This window comes from Argiope bruennichi, chromosome 6 (genome assembly GCF_947563725.1).
Source record: "Argiope bruennichi chromosome 6, qqArgBrue1.1, whole genome shotgun sequence".
Classification (NCBI taxonomy): Eukaryota; Metazoa; Arthropoda; class Arachnida; order Araneae; family Araneidae; genus Argiope; species Argiope bruennichi.
Window position 1 is genome coordinate 10,125,170 of NC_079156.1, and position 26,138 is coordinate 10,151,307.

At 33.5% G+C, this 26,138-nt stretch overlaps 1 protein-coding gene across 1 annotated transcript in view; it reads right to left on the reverse strand.

Moving 5' to 3' along the window:
* LOC129972274 (uncharacterized) overlaps positions 1-24,720 on the reverse strand; it is a 34,327-nt gene extending 9,607 nt beyond the window's left edge. The window contains exons 1-2 of the mRNA XM_056086351.1: positions 24,611-24,720; positions 7,282-7,351 (exon numbers count right to left, since the gene is read on the reverse strand). Coding sequence (XP_055942326.1) covers positions 7,282-7,339 — 58 coding nt within the window. The 5' untranslated portion in view covers positions 7,340-7,351; positions 24,611-24,720. The remainder of the gene's footprint in view (positions 1-7,281; positions 7,352-24,610) is intronic.
* Positions 24,721-26,138: the final 1,418 nt, after the last annotated feature.

Here is a 26,138-nt window from a genome sequence, read left to right on the forward strand (position 1 = left end):
CGCGAACACATTGGTGGTTGATCTCCGAGTAAAAGATGAAGATGAGTCAATCAAGTGTGACCAGTGCGCAATCGAGTTAAAAGGGTATCTACTCGGTATCAAACTGCGTCCATTGTATATATGTATGAATATCGTGTATTATGTGATCTCTGTATGAACGGAAAAGCACAATTTATTCATTCAGAGAACCTGAAGTATTCAGAAACAAGCTTTGAATAAAATCTTATTTCTGAATACTCCAAATCAGCAAGCATTATTCGCAAACATTAAGTAATGTTTCAAAATAAATATAAGAGATAAAAAAATCTCTCAGAAGCATTTGATTTATTTATTTATTTTGTTATGCAAGGATAGCAAACGATGAATCAAAGCAAGTTGCTCAATAATGCAAACGCAAACTCAATATGTGTCTACAAGTGTCCAATAAGTGTCAAACTCAAGAAGTCCAGATAAAAGCTGAAATGGAAACTGTATCCCGAAAATGGGATTTATTCTAATGTCTTCTTCTTCATTAACTGTTGTTAAAAAACTTTTCTATCGAAAATAAAGAAAGTTTATATAAAAATTATTTTTATGGGAAGAAAAAAAGGAGAAAGCAACATAGTTGTAATAGCAGAAATATATTGTTTTTAAGTTGGAATTGCATGTGTGAGCCCCCTATAGTTATAAAATTTGTTCAAGGGCATTTTCGAGTTCTTTTTCCATCATTTTAAGCTATCCGTGCCTGAAGGGTCATCGAATTTCATAATTAATTGGAAGTTTACTGCTTTAAAATATTTGCATTTTATATTTACACAGCGGCATCGGTTCAGTCTAGTATGAGAGAGACTATTTTTTTATGTTTCATACTTAAAAAAGCATTTGTTTTTCCGTCAAGGAGTGACGTGAGCCCATTTAAAATAATCATGAAATGAATCTCAAGTCTCCTTAAAGACTCAAAAGTGAATTCCAGTCCACCGTAAAGGGAGGCTTACGATTAACGTTTCCATGTACTAATCATAGCGAGAAGCAAAAATATTCTTTCACGAGTTTCACAGAAAAGCAACAAAAAAAAATCCTCTTCAAAGAGCAACGCACTCGCGTTTTACGTGACTTGGGCGAATAATTTCTGTCCGGTCAAACCATTAGTTGCCTGAATATGTAACGACGAGGCCAGAGTCAGGTTTAAAAGAATAATTACGCTAGTGTTCAGAAGTTTTAATTCAATTCAGATTTTTATCTATTCAGCGAAAATACCCTGCAAATGTAAGCACAGCCTAATATTTGATATTATCAGCTTTGTACAATACTGCATGAGATTTGAGCGTTTTTTTTTGGGGGGGGAGGGGAGAGAGAGAGCCATTTCACGTGAAGTCAAAGATTGTTTTTAAGTTCTTCACATCTTCTGTATTTGTATGGATGAAATTATTTTTCACTCACTTACTCATTTACTAAATTTCAGAAATTTTGCATAGTTGTTGGATCCCGACGACAAAAGAATATTTTACTAATTTTAGAACTCTTTATTATTAACAAACAAAGCAGTGAAATCTTCTCTTGAAGAGCCCCCCTCAATAACCATCGAAGGAAAGAAACAAAACAAATGTCGCATTCCAACAATATAAACCCAAGCATTCTTAAGTAATAAAACAAATCGAGAATTCAAAGTATAAAAAGATTGAATATATCAAAAGAATGAAGATAAAAGAAAATTTTTTAAAAAATGTCCGATAACCATAGCTGTGGTATGTGATCTGGACATGGGGAAAATAAGATTGTTTTGAAAAGGAACAAATTATAGGTAGTAAATCTCATAGGGGAAGAAAAGAGTCCCAAGTACCACCCCTATTCACCAAAAGAGAGTGAGTCTCTGAAAGGGAGATACATTGAAGTGTTAAACGATATTTTACTTTCCCTTTTCTACAAAAAATATGAGGTTGATCAAATATACTCCCCCCAACTGCCCGTTCAGACAGGGAGTGTTTGAAAAACACCTTCCTTTTCATAGATGGGATTTTTGTTCATCGATATAAAACTATTTGTTGCTTGGTTTTAAGAGATCTATCAATTGATTTCCAAGTTTGTGAAAATAACTGCAGCTGTTATGTTTTTTCACACTAGAATAGAACCGTTTTAATTGTTAAGAATAAAATAACGTATTTATCTTTTCAATAAATATCTTCTTTCTCTTAGCTAATTCTTCCCTCAGATTTGCTCCTCTTGGTTACAGTGCCTAGACAATTGTCTCTTTTTTATGACGCTGATTGAATCACCAAATTTTGGCTCATCATAACAACAGAAAGTCCATCCGTCCAGGCGAAAGTGAATTCAACGTAATAACAATAAAATTTGTTACGCAGTTTTCTCATGAAAGTTTTAGTTATATTATCGTCTCTTTTTTAGGAAACAGTAGGGTTATTTTGGGATGGACCTCGGACTTTTGAATCGTGGTCAGATGATGAGGACGACACCTGAGCTGGCGCTCCCTCTCCAAACTTGCGAACCACACCAGCGGGATAGCGTTTGGCCTCGATGGATTTAACGTGCACCATACTCACTCACACGACGGTTCTTCATGTAATCGGGTCCGGAACTTCAAACCCTCCGGTTCCGAAGCCTTGCCATCAGGCCACCGCGGCTTCATTTATCATTAAAACTGTATCACATTTTGTACCAAATTCGTCGCTTCTATCTATTCATATCCGTGCAAATGTGACAACCTCAAAACATGATGACCTAGATAAATGGAATATGGTGCGTGGTCTTGAAATAAAAGGCGTGGATCTGAATCCAATTTCAGTCGGTTCAGTTGATCAAAAGAAGATATCTAGAATGTATACTCACTCATACGAAGAAGCAAATGTGCCATATGTTGTTAGCATGCGAGAAACTTCAATTTTAAAATTTTTTGATGATTGTTCTCATTCCAACCTGTTGGCTTATAAGTAAAACAATTTTTATCGATATGTTCTTAACATTTTCCAGAACCCTTTCGAATGATCCTGCATAGCTTTCAGGCAAAAGACCTCAATTAAGTCTTTTGTTAACGTTCTATTAATAATTATAAATCAATAGGTAAAGTAGAGTGCAAGTGCGAGAAGGATAACATGAAATAAATCAGTCAAACAATCGCCTTCCGACTTAGCCTTCAGAATTGCTAAGACATGTGTTTGATGATACAACCATGAACGTGGAAGGAATGATTTAAAAAAAATTGCAAACAAACTTCTGTTACGACTCGCAACATGGACCGTGGACTGAAGAGATAGGTAGGTTAGAAATTGAAATTAAAAATAATCCATTGCAAAAAGGAAGGGGTCTAACACAACGCATGTTAAATAGATAAAACGTTCACTTATCATTGTAAAAATAGGAATAAAAATTAGACTTTACATTCAAAGAAAATTCGTATTCTTGATTCTCCTCTACCCCTTATAACGGGCGTCGGTGGCCTGGTGGTAAAGTCTCGGCTTCGAAATTCGAAGGTTTCAAGTTCGAGAGCCGATTCCACCAGAGAACCGACATGTAAGAGGGTCTGCTGCACGTTGAATCCGTCGCGGCCAAACTTCCACCCACTGGTGTGGTGTGGCACTTTAGAGAGAGTGGCGCAAGCTCAGACATCATCCCCTTCCTCTGAGCGCAGTTCAAAATCACGAGGTCTGTCCCAAAATAGCCTTCGTGTTGCTTTAAAAGAGGACGTTAATATAATTAAATTAAACTGCCTTTTATAACAAAGTTTTCGGTCATTCAATTCTTCGGATACAAGAAAGGGAAAGACAGTTAATTTAAATTAGTACTCAATACATAATTGTGCATTTGAACGGGAAAGGACTTCTGAAAACTCCGGACTTCTCCCGTTATCCATGGAATAAATATTATATATATATTTCAAATTTTTGGGGGGTAGGTAAAATACGACTATTTGAAAGACATCTGCATCTGAAATTCATTTTCAAATGACATGAGAAAAACAGCGCGCTTTGTGATGGAGTCATTACATGAGCCATTACCTATGTAGTAAGTCCAGTGACCTGGAATTCGGTTTTGCAGAGAGAACGGGATTCCCTTCCGCTTCCCGTTTACGTCATCTGATAAATGATCTTCCGTCACGCTCATTTGATCGCAACCTGCCCGCCGGTCCATGTTTTAGTGTCATAATAAATAAAAACGGTCGCCCCTGCGGAAGGTGTCAGACGTTTAATCTTCGTTTGAAAAAGCTTATGAGCAAATATTCTGATGACGGTTTCTGCTGTCTTTTGTTCAATTTTATCGCAGCCAAACGCTAGATATTTTTTTTAAACTTTTGTTGTTTTCAGACAAATGTGCTGTTTTTGACAGCAAGCAGTTTAAAAAAACAATGAATGCCTTGGTCAATCAATTTTTTTTCAATCAATTTTAAAGTGCAGCAATACCTCGAAGTACGTGATAGGTGAGACATCGAAGCTTTAATGTTGTATGTGGATACATGACAGTTCGAATTCTTCAGGACTGGAAAAGCAGTTGTTCGAAAAATTTAATTTATAATACAGAATGCAGTTTAGACATAACAATGCTTAAATTAAAATTAGAGAAAAAAGAATTGCATTGCAAAATAAAACAAATGGTATTTTCTTTCCCTGTTAGGCTAGAATTTTCTAGTGGTTATCCATAGAAATTGTGCGAATCCTTGCATAAATTTATGTCTGATAAAAGAGGTTGCAATTTAAAGTAAAAATATATGTGCATGAAAAAATAAATTACTCATCCATGATTTATTTAAAAATAATGTCATATTTGATAAGAACCAGTTTTACAATTTTTTTTATCTGTACACACATACTTAGAAGACACTAAATGATACTTAGAAAAGAATATATTCATTACAAATATATATATATATATAAACTTTAAAAGGCACTCCGTAGGAGTTATTTTATTTTTATGTTATCTCTTCTATTACCGCAGAAATACTTACGAGGCTATTCAGGTCGTTTTAAACAAAACAATTGCATCTTTTTAGAGATATACCGCTGTCAAAATGCATCCACTTTATCTCGAGTGATAGAAGGCGATGTCATAAGTATCTTTTAAAATCACCCCCATTTCCCGAATTCCAATAAAAAGACGAAAGTCATGATAACAATTCATACCAAATGTTAGATTGTCTTTATTAAAAAATATCCCATTGATAACATCACCATTTTGCTCATTATATAGCAAGAAAAAGAAAGCCCTCGAAATTGAAGGGAATCGTCGGATTCGGCTTTTTTTCCTGGAATCCAAAAGAAATTTTGATTGGAAACTCGAGTATTTCTCCATTTCTAAGTTTCGTTTGTTTATGCTATTTACTCATTTAGTAGTAGACTATTGATATCTTTAATTTAAATTATGTAATTTTAATTGTGCAGGTGACAAGAACAAACGCACTCAGCAACATTTAATATTCACTAGGTACTGCTGTCATAGATCTGCTTGTAGTCTTAAAACATTTTGAAAAAACTTAACTCGTATCTTAACATTTTTCATTGTACAACTGACAATGCAATGCAAGAAAAAATAGACAAAATCACCTCCACAGTGATTACTAGTTTTACCTTTTACTTTTCTGCTTAACAACGGAATTAATTTGGTGAGACTTAATGGAGCAGTTTACTTGTTTTTTTAGTAAATCTATGTTAGCATTTCATTCTGCAATATCAGACCCACATACACATCAGATCTGTTGTGAAATCAGCTTCTGAAACAAGAGTCATCCTATCCAAAAGTCATTCTAAGTATTAAGCCACGGCGACAGCTCCATTGTTAAAACTTCTTCATGCCACTATCCGTTTGGTAAATGAAAATACAATACGATTCAAGATCATTTCTACAATATATTGCAAAGGCATACAAATACAATTGAGGAGGACATACAAATGAGGAGGACAATCATTAGAATGGCAATATGTGACTACTTTTACTAATTTACAAATTCATTTTAGAATGGTTTTTCCTTGCAAATATATAAAATTTGGGATTAAAATTTTTTGAACGGACATTTTTACTACGAGAATTTTTGCTTGATAAAAGTGATAATGTATCTAGCGAAATCTAAGTAAAAGTATGTTGATATGGAATTGTGTCCCTCTGCACTTTCAAGTCAACAGAACTTAATTTAATTGAGCCACCGAGTTACTTATTTTACTCACTGCTAACTTCATTAAATATTAGACATTTGGCTCAAATTCAAAAGCAGACGGAAATAAGTTAAGAATTGAGCGCATTACTAACGATGGTTCAGCGTCTTCATATTATAATCACTTCATACACACGTAGCGCGAGAACATATACCTGCCAGGAAAGATTCTCCTTTAACGTTTGAACTGTTACTCAGACTCACTTACACAAGACACTGTATATAGCGCGACATCGTCCTGCCAAACATGTTAAGTACATATATATAAAATCCATTCCACATCATCCAGTTCTGTATGAACTGGATGATGTGGAATGGACTTGAACTTGAAATCCATGTCAGGAATGAAGATTTATAGCAAACATCTCCACCATCGAAGTGAGCGCATGCGTTCTTTTATGAAGTCTGCTTCTTCTGATCGTCTCATTTCAAGATTAACAATAAGTCCACACATCAGATAAATTCATAATGCGTCATCAGTTTCAGATTTGAATGGTTTAAACGAAACTTAAAAAAGCAACATCAGTTTTCAAATCTTAGTAATTCTAAGCCTAAAATATCTTATTTCGTTGTTATAACTTCTATGGATTATATTTCGTAAATATTTTAATAAATTTTACATTTTATTTATTTATAAAAGTAGAATTTCGGTGCATAAGTGAAGGAAATTAGATTTTATTTCGGTAACGTTAGTGCTTCTTATGTCAGTATTAAGTTTTATATAAACAGCGTATTTCGAAAAATTGGAGCGATTGTTCGAAACTTTGACAATATTATTCAGTATTCTCAATGTAGTCGATAGAGCAATGACTCGAATAGAATTATAAATTTGTCGGAATAACGGCTTTCAAATGTTCATTGTATCGTTTTCCATAAAGGAACTTAGCTGTAAAACTAGAAACAATATATTGGACTTGCATGGATGCCATTATTCTAACAAATTTCTTATTCTATGTAACATTTAAATCGTCCAATCAACGGCAGAACCATTCAATGCAATAAATGGAAATGCGTTATCAATGTTTTGGGAACATTGAAAAAAAAACCTCTGCTTCAATTTCTTGATTTTCTGCGCATCCTCTCTCTCTTGTGAGTCATTGATTGCTCTAAATTTTAGAAATGCATGCATTTTAATAACGAATTAGTACCTGTTTCTGTTGCACTCGGGGGTGGAGGAGGGACTGCTTTAGATGCTGCACAACCCATTCCGCCTGAAGACTGCAAAAGAGATTCAAAATTAATTTCGGCTTCAACATTGCATTAATGTCCATGGAAGTGAATACTGCTCAAAAAGTTACCAATATTATTCAGATCATAGATTGACGGCTTCATTGCTTGCTTGAAATATAAGACCTACTGGAAATTTTTTGAATGTTAACCGGTCACTTAGTGATAGCAAAAACATTTTAATAAATATTTACTATCAGATCTCAACTTGATACAACAGAGAAAAGAAATGTGGTGATTCCAAAAACAAGTGCACATATTGGTAAAGTATGAAGAATAGTTATCTCTTATAATGTTTTAACGCTACTTTATATTAAAAAATTTTAGTAACAATCCAAGCCTTTTATTAATGCCTTTGAATATTAAAATGTTCTTGTTTTCCTGAACTGTCGCCAATCGTGATTTAATAAATTTAATAAATAAAAGACGCTTTAACTCATTAAAATGATATTAGAGGAATTATTGATACTAGCCGCCTTTGGCGATTAACTTATTCAATCAGATTATCTATTTTTTAAATTGTTAAACCATAAATATGTAAGGCATTTTTTTTCTTAAAAAATCACCTTTTTTATGATGCGACCGAATTAATTGAATAAACGTCTTACTAATTGTTGAGGGTATAAATAAAAAAGTGTATGGACTACGAAATAAAAGCGGGAGTGAAAATCCAATATCGGAGTTAATGTCCAAAGAAAGCAATTTTTTAACATTGGCAAAAGCGCACGAAAGAACGGTTTGATGGATTAATCTTTTATCATTGCATTAGAAACACAATCACGGATGTTTTTGATCGCCACGTGCGGCTTTTCTTTCAAATAGCGTATTGATGGGAGAATAAACCAAAAACTGTATTTATTGCTTCATTTGGGATTTTTTGGGATCACTGGCAAATCCTTGTTTTGCAAGCAACAGAAGCCAGTAAAATTTGTTTTCAATTGCATCGATTTATAATAGTTACAGATTGTGTATTCATTTTTAAAGAAAAAAAAGGAGCAGAAATAAAATTAATATAATTAAAAAGGCAGTTTTTTTTAGTTTTAAAATAATGCAAAAGTTATTTTTGTGAAATAATAATTTTGGAAAATAAACTCAATTTCCTTAGGTCACTCATAGAAATTGCCTATATATCGATATTTAAGTCTATTTTCGCGTTGTATAAAATTCTCCCTGACTTTTATTTCTTCATTCATTTTACATATCCTTTCCACCGATTGAATGGAGTTTTTGCTGACATGGCGATCCGTTTTCCTAGCATTTCTAATAATATTTTGCAGCTCCATTCATTATCGAAGCGTTAAATAAGTGCACTTGTAAAAAAATTCAATGAAATAGTCTTGTTTACTTTGATCTCTGCTATTCGACAATAAGAGCGATTTCAGAGTCAGGTACATTATCACTTTACATGTATAGATTTGAAGTTTTTGCTTTTTGGTTTTACGAGCAACGTTTGAAATCTGGCATTCTATAGAATGTTAAAAACTGGTAGTCGAAGTATTAATATGTCATACATTTCCTAGGCGTTCTGTAAAACGCCAAGCGATAAACCTACAAAGTATGAAATACATTTCCAATAACTTTGTTTTTCTTTTTACCTCACACGCAATAATCTTTCTATATAATAAAGATTATTGTGTGTGCTAGTGTGTTGGCGCTTTAAAAGATAGACCATTTGACTTAAAACCATAAAACTTGACACATACAGAATGGGTATATTCAACTAGACTTTAGAAACTTAATTGAAATTTTCATTCATTAAGAACTTGAAGTTTTTTAGCGAAAGCTTTCTAAACTATTACAGCACAAAAATAACTTTTAAATCAGCTAAAAATTCAAAGAATTATCGTTTCAACCTAATATTCTACCATACAATTTATTCTGATTGTGAATCAATTTTTTAAAAAAAATATTTCATGCACATTTTCGAACAATATATTTCAAACAAACCAAAAATAAAATTTAACTTGTACTAGCAAGAAGAAAAAAAAATCTTCTATAAATCTATTGCCATTATGTTGATAAAACACAAATTAAAACAATAATTAATTTTTACTACAATCTAAATTTTTAAAAATTAAATATTTTAACATATGTCTGTATTAAATAAAATAAATATTAAACATGATAAAAAATAATAAATGCAAGGAAAAGATTTTTGTGACTTAAAAATATTTATAGCTTTAATTCAATAATTCTGTGTTTTAAAGACAAGCATCTTTTAATATATACACCACATCCCCTTAAATAGCGTCTAATTACTAATTCGTAATTAGACGCTATTTAAGGGGACGCTATATAAGACATACATATCTTATAAGAAAAATTATCTAATTGAAATAAATAATTATATTTTATGTCTTTTGAATTAATAAATGTTCGGAAGAATTATTGAATTTAAAATTTTTATGCAAACTCTTAGTTATATGAGTCATATTTAATAAAATATTCTTTAGTTAATAATAAAAAGAAGTTCCAGCTTCGTATCCTCCATTACGAGGGGATCCGGGGGGGATACGTTTTTGGTGTAAAACAGCATGCAGAATTTCATCCATCTAGCTCACTGAGATTTTCAGCTACGAGTTCATATACAAACCGACAGGCATCCATAGTTCCACATTTTTTTCTTTTCTTTTTTTCTTATAGGTTTAAATGAAGTGTTAAACATCAAAAAGCCATCAAAATCTGGAAGTTGATTTTTTTTCAATGATGACATTATTTTCTTTCGACCTGCTTCGTTAAAGTTATAGAACGTATGTAGAATTACCAGCAATACTCCAGCATGTCATTATTGCTCTGTTTTCGATGAAACAAAGAAAAGAAATCTTCCCTCGCCTTCCTTCTGCGAGAGAACCCCGAGTAAAGAGCAAATATAAGAATTTCACAAGATACCATTATTATGATTAGATCATAACCTCGATAGGACATTTTCTTCCGATCTTAAAAAACATTTTTTAATCAATATTCGCATTATTGGTTTCTGCTAAATTAAACTTTCGGATCAATTTTCCATCTAATAGAAGTACTACCACTTTTGAGAAGAAAGACATATTATAAAGAGAGACTAGAAATGTTTTGAGGGAAATGACTTTAGAACTACTTTGAAAATGAGCATAAAATCATTCAGGAAAAGTCTGAGTGAGATATATTTAGAAGGCAGATATTTATCTAATATATTTTACTCAATTCCATATGCTCGAGATTTCAATTTACCCTATTTTTGTAGAGAATTTTCATATACTTTGAAAACAATTTTGAATTTAAACAAAAAAAAAAAATTCAGGGGTGTCCAGTTATTTCTATGGTATTTTTAAATCTAAATGCTTAAATCTTCACTTGCACACGTTCCGAATGAAGGGATTAAAAATCTATCAAGCTAAGAAAATTCTATTAAAAGAAAACGGGCCGCGGTGACCTGGTGGTAAGGTCTCGGCTTGTGAGCCGTAGGGTTTCAGGTTCGAGACCCGTTTCCACCGAAGAACCGCCGTGTAAAGGGCTCTGTTGCACGTTAAATCCGTCATGCCAAACGTCCTCCCGCTGGTGTGGAGAGGAGGGCCAGCTCAGGTGTCGTCCTCGTTATCTGACCGCGGTTCAAAATGACGAGGTCCGTCCCAAAATAGCCCTAGCGTTGCTTTACAACGGGACGTTAATATAACTAAATTAAAAGATACCGATTTTCCCCTTACCTAAATCGACGCGTTTAAAGTAATCCCGGTCTGAATCTCACAGTGTATAATCATGGGGAGAAATATTTCTGTGGTTCTTTTCTCTTTTCAAACTTATGTCGGGCTGTAGATTGACGTACCTCGTCGCTTCTTACTTGCACATAGATTATGCTTCCCGGGATGGAATAAAAGCGAAGTTTAAAAATTCAAAGTGTCTTCTCTCTCTTCGGCCATCAAACTTCTCAAAAATATGTGTTTTACATTATATATATATTATATGTAATAAAATCCATTCATTCCCTTCTTTTTTATATTGATTATAGTATTCATAATTTGAGTATTAATAAGTAATATTTGAGTATTAATAATATGAATAATAGTAATAATGTGAATGCCAGTGAAGTCATAAACGATGCATGCAGGCAATAATCTAACTTTTTTTTTTTTAAATAAAGTCCTAAGTTTCAGAAATGGTTAAACATAAAGTCAGTATTCCGACGACTTTTTCGCATTACGTTTTTTTAATTTTTGTGATTGGATAAATTTAATAATTTTGTAGTCACAAGCTTTTATACATTATTTATTTCTTAAACTAATCAGTATGCTGGTGCCAAATATTTATATCTGCATAAAATACTGATCATTCAGTTCTTTTTCAGATTTTCGGTCTTTGTTGCCATTCAAATATATAAACTTTCTCAAAAGTTTTGGACTCTTAACCGCATAACAATCCGCGACTGAACGATTTTTTATTCGGCGGTGAAACTTCTTTCAGTTTATTTTGAAAGTTACAGCAAAATGAAAATACTTCTTTTTGGCAGCGACACCTGCTGAAACTTTGATAAAACAAATAAATTGGAATTCTGTGGACATTCCAACTGATGAATTATGTAATAGATGAAAATCAGTGATCGATCCCGGAACTGGAAGAGAAACCTCATTGCATCTGAAAAGAAAACGCAAAAATGATAACTGTTTTCCCGGGTTTCTGTGAAATTCCCAGCACCGATTGAAATTACAAATGCCGAAAATTATTTTCACAGCCTGATGATATTGCATAGAAATCACACTTTTCAAAGAAATTTTGGGGTGCTAGGGAATTACTGATTTAATATAATGTTGAATCGAAGAAAATATTCTATAAAAATCCATTATTATATTAGGCAAACCCACAAGTTATTAAATTTGAGATTAGAGTTGATATCCGATTTTACATATATCAAGTGCAGGTAGACACCCATACTGAATTGTACCTGATACTTTTACAGATCTTTCTCGTCAGTACATATGAAAATCTATGTAACATTAGATATTAACTTTAAAGACTGTTATATCTATCCAAATTGCTTGCTACTAACAGCAATGTTTGTTAATTATAATTTTGTACATTATATCTTAATGCACAATTAAAAAGTAAGGATTTCATACAACTTAAGACTGACAACAAGAATTTAATTTTTATTTGTTTTTTAAGTAGTATTTTGTTATATATTAAGATTTAGATTTTAAAATATAAATATTGTCTTTTTAAGTATATATTTTTAATTATTATATTCTGAAAATTCTATTCATGTCTAACGCTAAATTTTTATTTATGCTCAATATTTTTTACCAATAATAATTCTGTTGTCTAAGTTAATTATTTGTTTCGAATAAAAAAGTTGTAAGCAAAATATATTTATTTATTCGTAGAAAATACTATTAATTTTGTATATTTAATAAATATTGCAACGACAGGTTTAAAAAAGTTTTAAAATATTTTTATTTCATATAATAATAAGAAATAATATATGTTTTAGAAACATAACTCATGTCACCAAGGCGAAACGATGAACTAGGCGATACTAAATCAATCCTACTTTTTGCATCAACTTGTCGGGATTAGTTCCCCTTCCTAACCCCAGGTGGCAGCGCATTCCCGTTGTCTTGAAAGTCATGCAGAAAAGATTTTTTTGTTTTGCCTTGCAGTGAAGAAAAGTAGACCTTCACGTGGCGTGTGAGCGTTAAGTAGCTCTAGAAGAAAAGCAGAGCAAATTTATTTTAACGATAATGCGAAAACCCTGCGAGTTTCTTGTGAAATTAGTAGTTTATGAAAAAAATAATTTTTATTGTCTAAGAAATATTTGTAACCGTGATATGGAATTACTTATCGGAAATTGTATAAAAATAAGGGGAGATTTGATGTGAATAAATGGTGACTAGTCAAGAAAATTGTTTCCTGGTTTTTTCTTGCGTAGAATCTTCTATTTTATGCAAACAGGAACACAGGGCATGTGCTCACGAACAGTGCAGAAATATTTCGTTAGGGAAATGCCTATATTCGACATAAGTTGATATAATTTTACGCAACCAAAAACGAAATGAGATCGAAGACATTATTTATAGGCACCAATCTGCCGAATATCTGATATCAACTAATGCCGAATATCTGATATATTTGGTTGGCATCAGTTTGTATACCTGATACCTTTGCCTACCTGGTACAAAGTATCAGGTACATACTATTACGAAATTCCCGGGTTCGTTTGGATAGTGGAAGTTATATGGTGTGGAGAACGCTCAATCAGCAGGCGGCAGTAGAAAAAGAAACAACGACGTTTATTTACACGAAGACACACAGGACAGCACAAAGACGACAACTATATACAGCACAGAGAAGACAATTATCTTCAGCCGCGAGATGTGCAAACAGCAGCATACCACAAGACTCTACTGCAGACAGTAACGCACAGCTTAGTTCAGCACTAGCTTAATCCGTTGCTGCTCTGCTAATCTCTGGAAGACTCCTTCTTCACCGTCGATTCCGACTACCACACCCTGGCAGCTGTAGCTGCCTCCTTTTTTAGGTCTCAGGAGGCGGGGCTAGAAGCCTCTCAACCAATCAGGAACATTCGAGGCGTAACTCGGTTCCTAATGGACGGATCGGGAAAATTCTCGATGTTTCGGGTATAATCTATTTTGGCGCCAAAGTCACCAAATTCGTCGCCAAGTCGCCAAATGGTTGTCAAGTTTGTCGCCAAGCTCATGGACCTCCGACCCAACACCCGGACTCCGTCTAATACAGATGACTGTAAAACTGTCTTTCTGATGATGGAACCAACTATGCTGGGAAGCCGCATCACAGATTCGTAACAATACGCTATCATCCATTATTATTCAATGTTACCATTACAAAATGTACATGAGTACATTTCCTCAAAACTGAACATAATGTAGTCTATTGTAACCAATTGCTTGAAGAAAAAAAGGCTGCATTTAAATTTTAAATTCTGTAATATGCATTTGCATCACAAAATGTATGTTTAGAAGAATTTTGTTTCTTATTACAAACTTTATCTCATTCAGCTTGAAAATTTCTGAAAATATTATTGCTGCTAAGAATCTAATATTTGGATCTTCATCTGATTCGATTATATTTTAAATTTATGATGATTGTGTTAATATTTATGCTATCCTCATTTCTACAGTATTCAATTGATGACCCGGACCGTCACTCTACATTCCGAGCATTCTCACAATTAACTCATGGAGGTGCAGATCTGGTGGGGCCCATTCAGCCGAGGCTCTACTACCACGAATAAGAAATGATTACTTCAAAAATGAAAGAATGAGGTCGTGGTGACCTAAGACCGGAAGGCCTCGCGTTTGAAACCTTATTCCACGAATAAACTGCCATATGTCCGACTATGCTGTAAGCTAAGAACACATTGAGGATCCTCCCACTGGTGCGGCAGGGAAGTTTTGAAAGCAGAGTATCTTGGTAGATGTCATCCCTGAAAATCTAAACTAAATTTTAAGTACTAAATTCCATCCTTACAAACCTGAAAGGAGTTCCGTTAAACAGAAAAAATGTGTAAACTAAAGCGTTAAACAGAAAAAATGTGTATACTAAAAGAATGCGAATATTGTTCTCACAATGGGACGATAGGTCAAATCAAATCAAGTGAATTATAGAAGGATAACAAGTGTATAATAGTCATGAAGTCAAAACCTTTATCCAATCTATCTCAGACAATTTTCGTGTAACACTGTATGTTCTACAACGCGATTAAAAAAATTTTGTGACTGGTGCTTATGCAGGGCGATAAAAGAGCTCTTACCGCAGTTAAGATAGATTTAAAATTTTCACTTTTTATTAAAAGAAACAAATCTTTACACTTATATGTTTCTTAAATATAAAGAAGTGAGATTGATAGTTTCAATAAAGTAACATCTCACTAGCAATACCTGCGTTTGAAGTTTAGAGAATAGTTCATGTTATACAAACTGGGAAGATAAAGCATATCCCGAACAGCATGATATCCTAATAAATGAAACGTATTCCACTTAATAATGTTATGTTAGGCACCCGATCATCATCCAACAGAGCTGATAGTAAAACGGTCTTTCCAGTGATTGAACTAACCATGCTAGGAAGCAACATTACAGATTTGTAACAAAAAGAAGTCCAAAATTTCATTTCATGTAATATCAACATTAAATTTCGGCTTTCTGACATGTTTGGCAAGCAGCACGCAATGACACTCAAACTGGCAAATTATCGAAAGAAATTAACTGATAATCCAGGCTCCAGCGATTTTAAAAACTTATTATTATGATGATTGATTCAAAATAAAGCTTGTGAATTGCTGAGAGAGATGCGCAACCAAGCCACGATCGCTTTGTGATCCTGGAATAACATCCGGGTGATTCACAGTATTCCAGAAGATGCTGAAATAACAAGTTTATAAAAAATGATAGTTGTCTCTTTGGTAGTACTTTATATTTGTACAGTACGTACATGTATCCCAATTTCACAAAAGCTAATCAAAGTTCTTACCATATACAGATGATCAATCGTTTATAAACTGTTCAGTTTGGAGACAAAAAAAAATACCAACTTTAAATTTCTCAGTATTTATTCCGGAAAATTTTGGGCTAAACATGCAAAGCCAGGGCAATTAAACGCATTATTCCTTCCCTAAATGTGTCATTAATCCTATATTTAGCTAAGTCGAAGGCAAGATCTCATTCTGTGAGAGGTTTAAGAATGGGATTCTTCTTCATCATCAACTGTGTCTTCTTTAGTAGTTCGCTCGTTTTTACTTTCTCGTCTACGAAATACACAAAGAGAAAGTATTGTAATCGCCAAGAAATACGAAACAAAGGTGTTGACGAATCACCGCGCTTCAAACTTCCTTGAGTCTGAAAAATACATTTTTTGGAATTATGTCTACCTATCTGTGAACACGATAACTAAAAAACACTTTGAGCTAGATGGATGAAATTTGTTATATGGACTTGACATCAAATTTGTAGATAATGTTACGAACCTGTGATGCGGCTTCCCAGCATAGCTGGTTCCATAGGAGGTCCCAGAGCTTGGCGACTTGGCGACGAATTTGGCGACTTTGGTGCCAAAATAGATTATACCCGTAACGTCGAGAATTTTCCCGATCCGTCCATTAGGAACCGAGTTACGCCTCGAATGTTCCTGGTTGGTTGAGAGGCTTCTAGCCCCGCCTCCTGAGACCTATAAAAGGAGCAGCCTGTAGCTGCCGGAATCGAGTTGTGAACCGACGGTGAATTGAGGAGAAGTCGGAATCGACAGAACAGAGTAGAGTAGAGTGAACCAGAGTAGTGGTGAGTCGAGTGGTGAACCAGTGGTGAATTGAGTAGTCGGAATCGACAAAAAGAACTGGCCTTCCAGAGATTAGCGGAGCAGCGACGGAGTCAAGTGAGTGCTGAATTAAGTTGTGCGCTACGATCTGCATTAGAGTCTGTTGTGTGCTGTTGTCTGCACGTCTCGGCTGAAGATAATTGTGTGCTGTATATAGTTGTCGTCTTTGTGTTGTCCTGTGTGTCTTCGTGTAAATAAACGTCGTTGTTTCATTTTCTACTGCCGCCTGGTGATTGAGCGTTCTTCACACCATATAACCCCCACTATCCAAACGAACCCCGGAAATTTCATAACAATATTTATCAATTTTTGCATGAAATCCAGAAGGAAAAAAAATCTGTCTTTCCGGCTGTCAGAGTACAAGTAAGCAGTATAGCTAAGAAACGTAAAGAATCCTATAAAAAATGTAGCACTCAGGCTTAGCTTCTAACATGTATGTATGAAATTCGGAATGAAATCTTTCAAGAGTCTGTCAAACTCTACTTTCGCATGCATGCAAAAGCAATGACTTAAAAGACCCAATCAATGATTTAAATAAATAAAACGTGGAATATGATCTTATAACTAAAAGTATAATTCAGTCTTCAATTTTGGTTTCAGTCGGCCGGAAAAGATAGGTCTAAAATGCATAATCGATCTTCGGGTGCTTTTGTATCGAATTGCAGGTCAAGGATTAATCGCCAAAAAAAAAAAAAAAAAAGTCAAAAATCGCATTCACGTTTTTGTAAAAATGCCTAGATCCAAATCCATCATTCGCAATTATTGTTCATCAATGACCTTCAGTTAACACATAAGTACTGGTTTTCGTTATTCTCCTATGAAGCATATAAAAGCGCAAATCAGCGAACTCAAATAAAGGAAATTTGATATTTGATCCTGTAACTGCAATTTCAAATCTATATCAATTACAATTCTATGGTTATTACATGATTGACACAGTACACACTGCGTTTTTTGTTGTTGTTGTTGTTTATAATGGCACTTGCCATGGACAAGCTCGCTGACGAAGTCAGTGATTTTAAGCCAAGGGAGCGTCTCTTGTTTTAGTAGCGCCAACTAGGGCCAAGAGTACGTCTTAGCTACTCACGCATCACATTCGCTTGCACAACCCCTTTTTACAGGGGGGCACATTCACACCTCTCACAGATAGAACACGAAGAACAACCATGCCCGAACCGGGAATCGAACACAGGACCCCCAGGTCACGGGGAAGACGCGCAACCCCTATGCCAGGACGCCGGCACTGTGTTTTTTAATTGTATACATCAAAATCAAAATCTGAACACTCGTAACTCTCATGGCTTTTCCCAAGATCCACAGTCTTATGCCACGGATGAGGGAATGTACCTTTTCTAGAGAGTACGCAAGAACAGTTCGGGGGGAGATACTTCTGTTGCTTTCTTTTCTTGCGATTCTTCTGTCAAAAAGTAGCTTATAAATCAAAATTTAAAATATTTAATAATTTAGCTAGTCTAAATTTCGAAAAGTAGAAATGGTGGTGAAACACTGTTTTCATATTTGGAACCAGCACACCAAATATAACCAAAATCAATGGGAAAAAATTCCAAGCATCAAACAAAACAATTTTTTGTTGTTGTTGTTGGGCTATAGTACTTACGAAATTACTTTAATCCATCGCATGGGTTGATTTCGATTGCTATAATGACATTAAGCATCTAAGCGAGGAAATATGAAGCTATCATCTGATTCATTTACTTAGTGGCTCAGTAGATACGCCTCGAGATTTTAGAATGAATTGCAGCTCAGACGGAAATGAATTGCTGCGAGAATCGATCATAATTCCGGAAAAAAAAGGAACGTCCCCTCTTGAAATGCGTGACTGCATGCCATTGATTGGAAATATTGTAGAGTTCCCTTTAACGAGCGAGTTGAAACATTTCTTATAAAATCACCTCTTTTTTCTTTTTCTTTTCTTTTTTTCCATTAAAATTTTATAGATTTTCCTTTTTGTTAATTTCACTTACATACACCAAGTTTATGTTATATGGTCCAGAGACCTCTTACCTGTGGATTAAATGAGGTCAGGCTACCAAGTGACCGCTATTCCAATACATTTCGTGCAATATATGCAACAAAAATCTAGATTTTTTTTCTCTTTAGTTAATACATTACACAGGTTACCTTTGATACGAGCTGATCCGAGAAACACAGTCTTGTCAATAAAATTTCACTTTTCAAAACTGAATAGCTTGAGACACATTGTTTAAATATAAGAATAAAACCAATTTTTTTTTTTTTATCTTCCATGCTATTAACAATAAAAAAATAACTTATGTCGAGATTTTGATTTTTATATTAAAAAAAATACGGCTAATTTTAATATACTAATTCTTAGTACTAATAGGAGATATTTCTAACTGGCTGTTCACCTTATTTAAAACTCAAAACTTAAAAACTCAATCGAAATAAGCATATGAAGCAGTCTGATGGTAAAGCTTAGCTCCCGTAGAATAAAACCCAAAAGTACAGGCGTGTATGGGATAATGGCATTCCAGGTAAAGGGTTGAATCTGATATCTTTTGATTGAAGTGGTGTGGAAGCTCAGAATGGGAGGTAGCAATTCAGACGCCGTTCTTGTCGTCTGATCACGATTTATCTTGACTTTTTGTTCATGTTGCTCTAAAATGCGATACCAGTATTCCTAAATTTAACTTCTATGTGATAAAAGGCCGGTGAACATTTGCAGCAAAGAAATCACATATTTGTAACTTCAGCAGAATGGCATAGAGATAAAAGAGTTCCAGCCTTAAATCTAAAGCCGCTGGGCTTTTTTTTTTTTTTTTTTTTTTTTTACTTTTTTTGGCGGATAAAAAAATATTCCAACTGGTTTTGACGCGGAGGAGGTGACGACTCAGATGCCAGCTTCCAAATTAGGAGGAGTGCAACAATGTAAATTCTTGTTATTGTTTCAAAAATAAATTTTCACGCAGCTAAATAGGGCGACTCTTCAAGTACAACACGTATTATCTGTTCTAATTCCTTAAACAAATAAAAAGAATACGAGTTTTGAATAATTAATGGACACATTTTAATGAACTATTTTAAGGCAATGTAAATTTTATAAATGCTGGGGAAATAAACTGAAAGACCAGACAAAACTTCCTCGTCACTTGCACTTATCTGCCACCCCCGAAGTGGGATTCAGAAGGGACCAGATTCTTCGTTACCTGCTAACTAATACATTATGCAGATGAATGATTGTTATAACGAAAGTAAATGTGCGAATGTTAATGTGCGATTTATCTATCTTCTAAATTTCGTGGTACTTAACTTCATTTTTTAAAATCCTTTTGTAAGCTACACGGATACTAAACAAAATTCTTCTTCTATACATTTCAACAATGGAAGAAAATCGGGCCAATAAACAGTTGACGAAACGATGAAAACGGCTTTAACTTCAACACAACAATGCAATCTATTGCTGAAAATTAGGCAATATATTTAAACATGTTTATAAATTAACAGAATTCAGGATGTAAATGGGCGAGACTTTTTATAACTTCATTATGAGGAAGATGAAAATAATAGACGCGTTTCAGGAACAGTTATTTAATTAATTTCTAAGTTCTACAATTTACAAGAGAAAACGAACACGACACTCACTTAGAATACCATCTAATAATAATCCCCAAGATGGATCATGGGAATAATACATTGATGTTAATAAGGTAACGCCATCTGTTGTATCAAAAGAGAAGGTAGTAGAGATATGTAACCGCTACAAGGAAAAATTTACACGACTATTAAAATGGTAACACTAAAAAGACATATTTTTTTTAAAAATTAATTCATTTTGTGCTATAGTATTTTTGGAAACGCCAGCTTTATTTTTAATTAAATAAAATTTTAATTAAAATTTTATTTAATAATAGCAACTAGATGCACATTTCTATCCTACATAGAGATATGTGCTGAATTTCGTAACGGGAAGTCAAATAAGTAGCCTGGCTTGTAGTGCATCAACAAACTCATGCACTTTTATGTTTATTATTCGTACAGATTTTGTAGCAAAATAGTAGCTGATTTTATTTTCTTTCTTTATTTTCTCAGTGTTTTTGAAAAATCTATAAATAAGGTGTTTGAGATATTAAGTGTATTGTGTTGCCGATTTTTATCTGCATGTTTCAATCTAACTATCAAGCAGTTGAGTTGATCATTTTAATGCTGGAATTAAATGCACATTAAACTTGAGGACAAGGACGTCTGCGTTGGCAGAAAGTAATTAGATGACGCGTGCAGTTACGATGTGCGGATTGAATCCTTAAGTAAATATTTCATTTAAAGTTAAAGAAATGATTAATCGCACTTTCCCAAACTACAAAGAAAAAGTGCCTCTAATGCCATCTTGCCCCTCCCCCCCTCCTTCCGCTTACGACAATAATTACGACCATTTGGAGTCGATCATAAACAAATCTGCATTTTGTTATGGCCAATAGTTACCATAGAAACGAAAGGAACGTAAAATTCAATATAAGTTTCTACAACAGTCTATGTGTGTTACAAGTTTCTATGCAAAATGTGGGTCTCTATGGAAGGCCATCGCGTAAAATTGGGTCTGCGTGGCGGCAGGTCCGATGGAAACAACTGACTGTCGGAAACTGAATTCCAAGATATCGATTTGCAATGAGAAAGAGAAATGAAAGAATCACATTCAGTCTTCACGTAAATAATACTAGATAAACTCTACTCTCAACATGGTTGCAAAATAATACAAATAAAAAAAAGACTATGACAATTGAAAAATTTAATTTCGATATTTTAATGCCCCCCCTCCCGAGTTTGTCTGAGTGAATATAAATGACAGAACGAGCTAGAAAGACGAAATTTGACAAGTAGTGCTTACATTAAAATTGTAGATTTCCTCACATTGTCAAATCATTCGATCAGTCAACTAATTAACAAGATAATTCAAAGCTGAGATCGATGAATGAAATTTGACATGTGGTATTCACACTACGATTGGAGCACAGAATCAGAATAAGGCATAAAAGAGCTAGACAGGCGAATTTCGGCAAGTAGTGCTTACATTAAAATTGCAGATTCCCTCATATTTTCAAATCATTCGGATGAATCGATGCAAATTCTTCAGCAAATGAGCAAGATAATAATAAAACTGAACCAGATGAATGAAATTTGACATGTGGTATTCACAATACGATTGGAGATGTGTATTAATTACCTCGAAAGGTTGACTATCTCTCGCTCTGTGTAAAAAAAATTAACAGCTTAGTTGACCGTCAGGTCAATTGACGAAGGAAAAAGGGTGTTGTTCCGAAATGCAGATTCACTGCGCTAAGTGGTGTGACAGCGTCAAACTTCCTTTTCCGATCTCCAGTGTGCATTAGCTCTGAATTCGTTATTTTCCCTTTCTTATATGCTCCTTAATGTGCTCAGTGTGAGCTGTGCTATGTTAACATACTCTACTAATAAACAAGTGCTCTTCCGGATTTCCCCTCCCCCGAGTTTTTTTCAACAAAATTACATATTTTAATATATTCGTCCATTTACGGCTACTGTTGCATCTAAAAGTTTATTCAGTAAGCACGTGATATCAAAATTAAAGTAAGACACAATCGTACATTGTCCTGACATAGAACTTGTTTGTTGGATGGGTTCTCTGATATATATATATATATATATATATATATATATATATAATATAATATAAAAATTTTAAAAAATCTTTGAGTCCCTTGACATATCTTAAAAACTATAAAAGCGGAAAGCAGTATTAAAAATGCCACAAAATGCTAAATCTTTTGATATTTGAAAAAGAAAGTGAAAACTGAAAGATTATTTTTAAAAATTAATAATATTATTTATTTAATATTATTTTAATGTATAATATTAGGAATCGCATTTCGTTGCCATCAAAATATATACAAATCTGTGGGAGGAAAATGAATTGACGACCTGCGCTAACTTTATTAAAAGACATTCCAAAGGCATTCTAAGACATTTATTAAAAGACGATAGCAATTTTATTAAAAGACATTCTAAATCTTAATAGAGTTTCATTCTTGTCATTTCAGAATCTCAGATTATTTTCGTAAGCTCATCAGCTTTGTGCATACTTTTTGTGGAGAGTTTCAGTTCTACATGTAAAAGGCGGGAGTGCATTTCGTGCTGCGTACGGCAGTAGTTGTGGTTGTATTCAATATTGATCACAATATTGAATATAACCACAATACTGGAAACAAGACTGTTAACTGTTAACTGGCATATAAGCTTTCACCACAAATTTAACTCAAAATGTTATTGTTTTTGGTACAATTTGAGAAACGACTTGGTAAAAACTGAAATGGTGGTACTGCTGAAGTTGCTTACTGTTTCCTATATCATTTGACAGGAGTCAAATGATATATGAAATATTATTATATTAAATGATATTTTATTCAATAATCTCTCCAACTGTTAAAAAAAGCCACCAAGCTTCATTTCTCTGATATGTTGATTATTAGAAACTAAATGGTCTACAAGCGCCTGATTCTTTCACAACAGATGCTCTATTTTTATTCCCTATATATATTTTTTACTATTCAAATGATTTTAGTTTCGATTAACAGTCATTTTTTAGGTTTTTAGAAACATTTCAAATGCTTTTCTATTATAAATTAAATTTCACAAACAAAAATTAATACGAATTCTTTATTCGTTTATATTCGCCATTTTGTAAACTGATTATTTGTCTCTTCATTCGGTCCGATATCCGGGAGAAAATATAGCGATAATTTTGGATGACCAATCCAAAAACTTAATCCAATAAAATTGCTGTTATGAATTGTTTCCAGATTGTGATACTTTTCTTGGCAATTCAATTAGATGTTAAAATTCTTCTATCCTTAACAAATTTGTTTTGAAACGATATTATGAAATTAAATAGTGACTTTTACCAGATGTATATATAAATCGTAAAAACATTTTATAAAAGTTTGAAAACGATTTATGATAAATCTATTTTTAAATAACAAATTCTTAATAGTTTTTATTACGTAATACTTCTTCTAGATCAAGGGACAAAAAAAATTTAAAATTTTTACCCTCATAAAATAAGGGATATTTCACCAATTATGAAAACGAATAATATATATAGGTTTGAAAATTGCAAACTTAAAAAAATCAACTTTTAAAAATGTAATTCACAGAAATTTCTACTATAAAAATAAATAAATTCATTTTTTCGTTTTCTTAAACCATGTTGTCAACTTCCTGTTTTTTTTTTTGTTTTTTTTTCCCACGTTTTCCGCTCAAAACGTGAGAAAATCGTTGGGATATTCGTTGTCAAGAATATTCCAATTCTCTTAATAATTTTTATTTATGAATTTTCTTTTTGATACTTTTTATGATAATCAAAAAAATTTACAAAATAGTATATTATAAGGAACGCATTAATCTACACATAAAATGTTGAAAGGAAACTTTCTCAGAAGCAATGCTTTTAAAGAAATAATAATAAAATAATATAAATTATTTATTCAAAAAGCAAAGGAAATAAACATTCTGGAACAATTATCCAAGCTGACATACGGAAAGAAAGCTTTTCTTCAGGGCAACTCGATAAGAGATAAACTGGAGAGAAATAAGCAATAAATGAAAACGGTTTTTAAAATATTTATGAAATTATTTAATGTCTAAAAATGAAACGAATTTATGTCTAAAAATGAAACGAACGACCCTCTTTTTAAAGCTTATCTAAAAAGTTTTTTTTTAAATTAAATTGATATTAAAAAAAAGCAGTTTAAATATCTTTTTCTTAATATTCAATATTTTACTAAATCCGACATGTAAAACTCCAAGTTACATATATTAGATGGAACCCCCGACTTAAAAAAGTCTAGTGCGGCTAAGTCATGTTTTTGCAAGAAAAGTAAAAACATTAATGTTGCAAACAAAAGCAGCAAAACTTACAGAGCAGCTCAACTCCAGATCATCTAATGAGCGGAAACAAAAGGCAAGGCGCAAACGGAGGTAGCGAAATTGAAACGCCTTCAATCTGGACGGAGCACTGAGCGTGATGACCGCTGACCAACCAGTCCCTTGGGGTCAGCGATTGCTAGAGACTCATATGAGCATCAGGCACCGCTGTTGCCGTGACGACGGACGTGTCAACAAAAAACGTTGGATGCTCCTGGAAAAGCAAATGGTCGCACTCTTTTTGTTTTTATTATTGCCGTCGAAGGAAAAACAAAGCACGATTGATTCTATCGGTTACAGACGTTGTGCGACGAGAAGTAATTGATTCGTTCTTCAGAGGACCGGCACGCACGGTGAAACGAATGGATTTCCTTTCTTGATTTATCGCCTATTTCGGGATGAAAGTGTTTCCCCGTCCTTCATTAATAAAAAAAATAGTAAATATTTAAATAATTGGCACGAAATCTTCACTGAAACTTTCCTATATGCTTCAATGTTTCTGAACGAAATTCGTAGTACTTTTAGCATAAAAAAAGATTTTTAGCAATAACATTTCAATTCAGTTATTGAAGACCTCTTGTTAGAGACATCACATGCAAGAAAGTAGAACATATTTAATGCCAGCACTCAAAGGAATGACATCTCGTAGGCAGGAATGAATAGAAGACACGCAGGGAAATGAGAGTATGCTAGGAAAGCAAAACACGCTAACAACCTGTTAGCGTTTTTTGGTGTCTGTTCTCCGATTCAATCGAGGAACTATTTCATGATTAAACTTTCAACTGTTGTGTGAATTTCGTAAATAATATTAACCTAGATGAGAACAAGTCGTTTTTGTGTACATTTATAATAAGTCTGTAAATAAAAGAATTGCTTGTTTACTTTACTCTCTTACTTGATCATTCTGGATCAAGATATTACAATATATATATATATAATAGTGTGTGTAATGATATTTTAAACTCTTAATTTAATCCAAACTAATTTTCAAAGCTTTATCTTAATTTAGCCCATAGTAATTTCATTCTCTTCTTTCCTGATCCAATTCCACTTTCACTGCTTAATTAATTCAAGAGAAGCTTTATAAAACTGCTGAATCGACTACAAGCCTAAACGTTCCCACACTCCTAATGAAGGGACAAAATACCGCTGACTTAACAAATTCCTCAAAAAGATTTCTGTGTTTCCCTTGCTTTTTGATTGACATGCCATGAAAATCCCTATTAAAGCATCACAGTATATAAGAGAACGATAACTTGTTTCTCCCTCTTTTCACGCCACTTTTTGTCTAATCTGTTGCGGTGAGAGGACGTGCCTTACCCGCGCCTTCTTGTAAATAAATTATGCCTTGCCGGAATGGATTAAAGCGAATTTAAAAATGCAAAAAGTTTCTTCACTGCTTGTTGCATCTGGATTCTGCTTCATTCAAAATAATGCTTATATATATATATGAGGAACTTTCATCTTTCATCATACAATCATAATGTATTTTGTTATGTTTATTGCCGCAAAGGCTATATCA